The 6,506-nt window shown below is 35.7% G+C and overlaps 1 protein-coding gene across 1 annotated transcript in view; it reads right to left on the bottom strand.

The window, feature by feature from the left end:
- Positions 1 to 490: 490 nt before the first annotated feature.
- Positions 491 to 6,506, bottom strand: part of fig4a (FIG4 phosphoinositide 5-phosphatase a) — a 43,450-nt gene continuing 37,434 nt past the window's right edge. Inside the window, exon 23 of the mRNA XM_008397766.2 lies at positions 491 to 1,325. Coding sequence (XP_008395988.1) covers positions 1,148 to 1,325 — 178 coding nt within the window. The 3' untranslated portion in view covers positions 491 to 1,147. The remainder of the gene's footprint in view (positions 1,326 to 6,506) is intronic.

Below are 6,506 nucleotides of genomic sequence, written 5' to 3'. Positions count from 1 at the left end.
CTCTGATCGACATAGTTAAGGTAATTAATATTACCAGTTGCTATAGTCTGAGCTAGGGGGAGGTTATGGAGATTAAAGAGAAGAGGCCCAAAGGTGAAACCCTGGGGTACTCTGCACGTGGTTAGAGAACGAGTCTCAATTTTTCCATTAGCTGTTAAAAGCTGAACTTCATCAAAAGGCATCCGTCTTCATCTGAAAGGCTAAACAGAAATGGTATTGGATCAAACCTGTGCGTTTACATTTTCAGTAGACATTTAACACGTTTGACATATTTACCATCATTGCATTTGGACAATCTCAAGAAGAGAGTCTGCCGAATTAAAATATTGATTTTATATCTAATGTTACATGACGGTTTTCGACAGCATTGGTCAAAATAGCCAAGTGCACATTTGTGCGTGCATAAGAATGTTCAAGGTCAGTTTTATGTGCATTAATGTTGCTGTGCATGCGCACCTCAAAAACAACACTTTCACAATGGAGTCCTTCGTGTAGGTTGGATAAATATGTGTTTAATTTATTAAGACACATCTCACACGTTCAACACAACATGATAAAAAGGAAAAAAATGTGCTCCACTTTGTAAACTATGGTGGTTTTATGGTTCAAGTTTACAGAAACACTTCATATTTACAAAAATAAGCAGACATGTTTTCGGAATGATGAATATGTGCAAAATAAAACGGCATTTAAAAAGAGACAAACAATTAGTCAGAAATGACAAATTGACTCCAAATAATATGCTCTTTTATAAACAGTTCAATGCCAGCTCCTTGCACTGTGTTGCATAACATAAGATTACAATTATTTACATCAATTCCCACAACTTATATTTGCTTTTTATTCTGCTACTATATAACTTTTATCAGAGTTAAAATAATGTGAAAATCATATAAAAACCACCATTGTAGCCTTGTAATGCAGGTTTGGACAAATAAAATAGTTGAAAACTTATAAAACAGACAATATACAAAAGGCTTTTTAGATTTTATTATAATTTTTTTAAAGTCAAAATTCAGCTGTGTAAGGTCTTCTGTACATCGTCAGGACAAATGCACACAATTTAGCAGAGTCACGAGCAAAACCCCCCCAAAAAAACCTGAAACATTTTTGTCCTCATCATCGTCCAGTTCCAGATATTTGGCTTTCACATGTATCTGTTCTTCACGTACTCCCTGTACATCAACATATCCTCCCTGCACAGCGCCCTCATCTGGCCGTGACCCATCATTACATGGCTCGCAAACATTTCGTGACTGCCTCTGTCCACTTGAGGAAGAGAGACGGCATAGATGCTGTCATCCTTGAAGTGGGACACTGGTTCTCTGAAAGTAGACATGCAAGAGAATAAAGGCAAACTGTCAGACCAATCATGTAGCAACGGAAAACTAACAAGCGGGGGAAAAAAAACCCTTTCCATATATTTAGCAAAAAAAAAAAAAAAAGCTATTTTTATTTTACCAAAAAAAAAAAAAAAAGCTTTGTGAATATCACGTTTAAAGCAGCAGCTAATGGCCACGCTGATAATAAAAGCAACACGGGGATTGTGGAGACGGGCACTTTTTCAGCAGCATATTAGATGTTTTGTCATGTTTTCTCAGAAACTAAACACCAAAGCATGTCTTTCCATCCAAACAATGAATTAACAAGCTTCTGCTTGTCAGATGGTTCACTCAGTCAGTCCGTTTGACAGCAGCTGGGGGTAATACAGGAGCGGAACAAAAAAAAAAAAAAAAAAAAAAAAAGCAAAACGGAGTTTCAACAGGACCTTGCCGGGAATGAGATTTCTGAAAGCAAAGACAAAACTTCAGGTAGACACAAAGGCATGCCTTCATGTACGAAACTTGGCATTGGCTCTTCTAACTAGGCACAATGCTGTGAATTCAAGAATATAAAGCAACTGCTGGCTAAAAGTTAGGAGCAAAGATTTCTGATAAAAAAGAATGAAAAGGGAGAAATTGATGTCTGTACGTAACGTTAAAAAAAAAAAAGAGCTTCAGCTTTGACTTTGACATGTCAAGGCAATGTGCTAAGGCGTGAGATTTTATACTTAATGATTCAACTGTTTTTCTCTTTTTGCTTAAAATTAACCCCTACATATAGAATTCTGGTATCATCTCAAACAAAAGAAAAAAAAGTTTTCAGCTTTAAATCACAGATGTTAGGGTCTTTATACGGATAGCTTTTAAATACATACGTTTTCTATGAAAATTAAACCTTGTTTCATCGCCAGGCTAGTTTACCTCCTGTAGTTATGATGTTAATATAGGATGACTTCATGTTTCCTCAAGTAGTTATTGAGCGCTACATGAGTTACAATTTTTGATTAAAAGCCTTGAAGCTTTTGCAATAAGAGCCATGTACACTTCTTAAGACTATGCTCGTCAACACATGGTGTCAATACACTGAGAGCAGCAGGAGGCACTGCTGTTACTAGATACCTGCCATCTACTGATTGGATGCTTGCATGCAGATTCAGAAGAATGCCACTTTCTGCAAAGTTAGGACCAGCTGCATGCCCATACTACCAACTCTGTAAAACATTTAATCTGATATCTCACTTACTGGAATGTTATCAGGACCTTAGAACATTAAGAGTACTGTAGGATTTTCCAACTTTTTTTTTTTTTCCCCCACTTTTTCTGACCTTAAGTGTGTAATGTCAAATGCAAATCACAAAGAGCATCATAGAGAGCTATTCTCAGTTGCAAAACTTAATATTGTAATAGCTTTGAACTTTTTTGTGCACTATTCAGAAACCTTCATTTAGATGGCACGATAAGCACAAGTAGATAAAATGGAACAAATATACACGCAAGTGCAGAAATAAAGCCAGCTGTATTTTCTAATTGTGAAATTCATCATCAATTCTCGCCACAAATGCAATTTGTAACTTACATCTACATCTTGAACCAACTGAGTATATGTGTGTGTGTGTAATTTGTGCATGTTCTGGTTTTAAAAAATTGCATTAAGTCAAAAATAAGCCAAGTGTTACAATTTTGTGACATTTGCAGTGTTTACAGAAAAAAAAGCTGCAATATTTCCTAAAGATATTTTCTATGTGCAGATACTAACTGAACAGATGATTCAACCAGCAGCTCTAAAAAAAAGGAATCAGATTTAGTTTTTCCTTTTCCTGTATAGCATGTTAGTCTGCACTGTAATCCTCATCAGTGACTTTCACTGAAAAGGAAATTCATACCCTCGTCTTTTTAATGCCCAACAACAGGAATGGGCAACAGCATTCATATAATTTCCGTTTTTATCTCCACCAATGGAGTCAGTATCCAGTTGCCTATTCCGGATGGATCGATAGAGGAACCGCACAGAGGGAGGTGAATGAATAATGCGTCCCTGACAGGCGCCACACGTTCAGGGTGCCGTAACAACTTAGAATAGCCCGGTTACGCAAGAGCCAACACACCTGTCACCACCTGTGGACCAGGCAGGAGGAGACGAAGAAAGTTGAAGAAAAAAAAGAAGAAGGAATAATCGATAAAATTGAGACCACCTTCTAACTCAACTTATAGAAAACGTCCTTTTTATTCATGTTTCTAGTCTGTCTTGTAGCAATCAGAGTTGTTATCTTGGTACCAATGAGAAGCCAAAATAGATTTACATTCACAAGTGAAGCATTGCGGCTTTCGCTACGGTGCTCCAGTTGATGTGATCAATATAAAACTTGACTAGAAATTACTTTGGATTTATTTTGAAACCAATGGACATGGAGACAGAAAAAAAAGAGAGAACCAGAGAAAAAAGAAAGGAAGAGAGCTGGGGCAAAAAAAAATAAATAAATAAAAAGGAAAGAAGGAAAAAGAACAGAGGAAAGAAAAGAGGATATTGTAAAGATGTCTCCAAGAGAATCTATTTTTTTCCCCCTGAAGTTTTATGTTATAATTATTGGTGTAAATGAGCAGGTCAACATCAACGACTTTTCTAACCACAGAAAGTGCAACAGTCTTTAGGAGGTTTAAAAGTGAACAGTTACACGTACAGGTGATCTCATTCTTTAATAAAAGATACAAAAAAACCTTCATTATAAAATTTCTAGCATCTCTGAATACATCGACCTCTGACTTCCGTGGGTTTGCTCAGAAAGGTCTGGAAAAGAAGAAAACCTTCTTTCAGGGTCATTTTTTTACAATTCATTTAACTGCGATTCAACTGCACATGCTCTGCAGCCTTTGTCCTCACAAAGCAATGTACAATCGCAGGACAAATAAAAAAAAAAGGATTGCCACGTGAATTTCTTTCATGCAGTGTTTTTTTTTTATTTCTCCCCATTCTACTAAAACTTGTAGAATGCCTGATTATTTTCCAGCTAGATGTTCTTCACATTCCCATTCGTAGATGTTCTCTGTGTAGATTACATTTCTTTCTTTGTAGCAGTTGTTTCCTAAACTTTTGCTTTACTATGCAGATAACAAACAGTGAAGAGTGAATTTGTGCATTACGACTTTCAAAATACAGTATTTCCATATTTAAAATGTATTCAAATCGATCTGACATTTACTAAAATGTGATGAAATTATTGCATAGCTGATTGCAGATTCACAGCAGTTGGTATTTAAACAATGATTGTGTGTTTTTTTAATAAATAAAATCTAAAGTCTGACGTTCAAAAGAATTGAGCTCTCTTATTCTGATGCCATAATGTATAATTCATTGCAACCAAATTGTCTTAATTTGTCTGATTAACAAAAAGCATCCGAGTTACTTTATCTCAGGGTTTCATGTGAGAAGCAGACAGGTGCATCTTAGTGAGGCTTTTAAATGTTTTTGTCTTTTTTACTAAATAAAACTTTAAAAGTGGATACAGAGTTACCCTGGTTATCTTGGCCATCATTTCTAGCCATATAATTTTAGGTTTGTACTCAGAATGAGATTAAATTACAGGAAGGAAACCTCTGAAGGAAAATGGTTGCACTGGACTATATTTAGGGGTAACAAATTAAAATGGTTTGAGCGCATCTAAACTTTTCAGTTCTTCATCTAAAGAACCTTTGAATGCATAAAAAAGTTTCCATGTCACAGTTGAGCACTACTTTGCTTTTATAAAGTAAAACATCAAAATATATACTACAAACAGCTCCAAATGTAAGAAAATGGCTCCAGGTTGCAGATAAAAGTGTCTTGTCTTTATGTACAGGTTTTCTTGTTGACCTACTGCTGCTTAGGGTGGTGCTGGTTTAAAAAAAAAACAAAATAAAAAAAAAAACTCAGCTTTTTCTGTAGACTTGGAGATGAAATTGAAATTAACTTTAATTTTGTCTTTAATGCTTGAAAATTCCAAGGCCTTTTACCCAACCATCAATTAAAATGCATTTAATCCATTTTAGATCAATTCTGCTCCAGATAAAGAGATAAATAATGCGATGGCCGCTTACCTTGGCACTCAGTCGGCATGTTAAAGTCATGCATCCTTTTGTTTCTAATGCATCATATTGTCAATTAATTATAATTATACTTAGGGAAATTATTTCAATAATTAAAATTACAAAAAAAAAAAAAAAAAAAATCAGATGACTAAAAAAAACATGTTAAGGCTTACAAGTTGCATCTGAAAAAATAGGGTAGTAGAGATGTTCTACTTTAGGCAGAGAAATGTTACATCTCGGGATGGAATATGTGCTTCCTTTTATCATCAAAAGAAAGAGTGTTTTTCTATGGCTGCACATTGAAATTACACGTGTGCTCGTGCATACTGCCTCCACTTCCTGCTGGGTCACGGCTGCAGCCGCAGCGAGAAGACGGCTGGACCAAGCATGGAATGAAAAGAAATAAAGTAAATACCATACGCGTGCACAGCTAGAGGCCTTGTGGGAACCTATTTAGTTTTGCTTTTCTCCCAAGGAGACTCCCAAAGAGACTTAGGGGGCAAAATTGTATTTCCAAGTGTTTTTTTTTTTTTATGACTAAAAGCTAATACGACAACAGTGAACAAAACGTGAGTTTGAGCTACAAAGCTCAGCTGCACGTGTCTGAGTATTTCCGTGTGTATCTCAACAAACGGTAACAATGTTTGAATTCAAAAAGTAATCAGAAAATTGAGCTTCTTTAGCTATGGCTATTTGTGGCTTTCTGTCCTTGTGGAAGATGTCAATGAGTTTCTACAGGACAATGGTGAAGTCAACAGTATTTCACATGAGTTCACAGGCTATATACAGAACGATATGTTTTAAAAAGCTTTAATATCCAAATTTTCTCAGAGTCTGAACTTGGATGTTCATTAGCTGCGAGGCATAAGCATTGAAATTAAGAGTCAACATTATTTTTGCTGTTTTCTGTGTGTTTGCCTCTGCTGTGTTTTCCCTTTCTGAGTATTCCTGGACCATCTTTAAAAAATCAAAGGGTTCTCCTAAAAGGTTATGGATTTAGATCATTTGTGTATAACCAGCTCTAAAGACACCACAGGCTCAAGAGAAAGGAGAAGTAGAGTCAAATAGAGTATCAGTAAAATGAGATCCAGGAAAAAAAACAGTGAATAAGGTTTATATATA

This window comes from Poecilia reticulata, linkage group LG21 (genome assembly GCF_000633615.1).
Source record: "Poecilia reticulata strain Guanapo linkage group LG21, Guppy_female_1.0+MT, whole genome shotgun sequence".
In the NCBI taxonomy this organism is placed as follows: Eukaryota; Metazoa; Chordata; class Actinopteri; order Cyprinodontiformes; family Poeciliidae; genus Poecilia; species Poecilia reticulata.
This window is presented reverse-complemented; position numbering and strand designations above follow the sequence as displayed.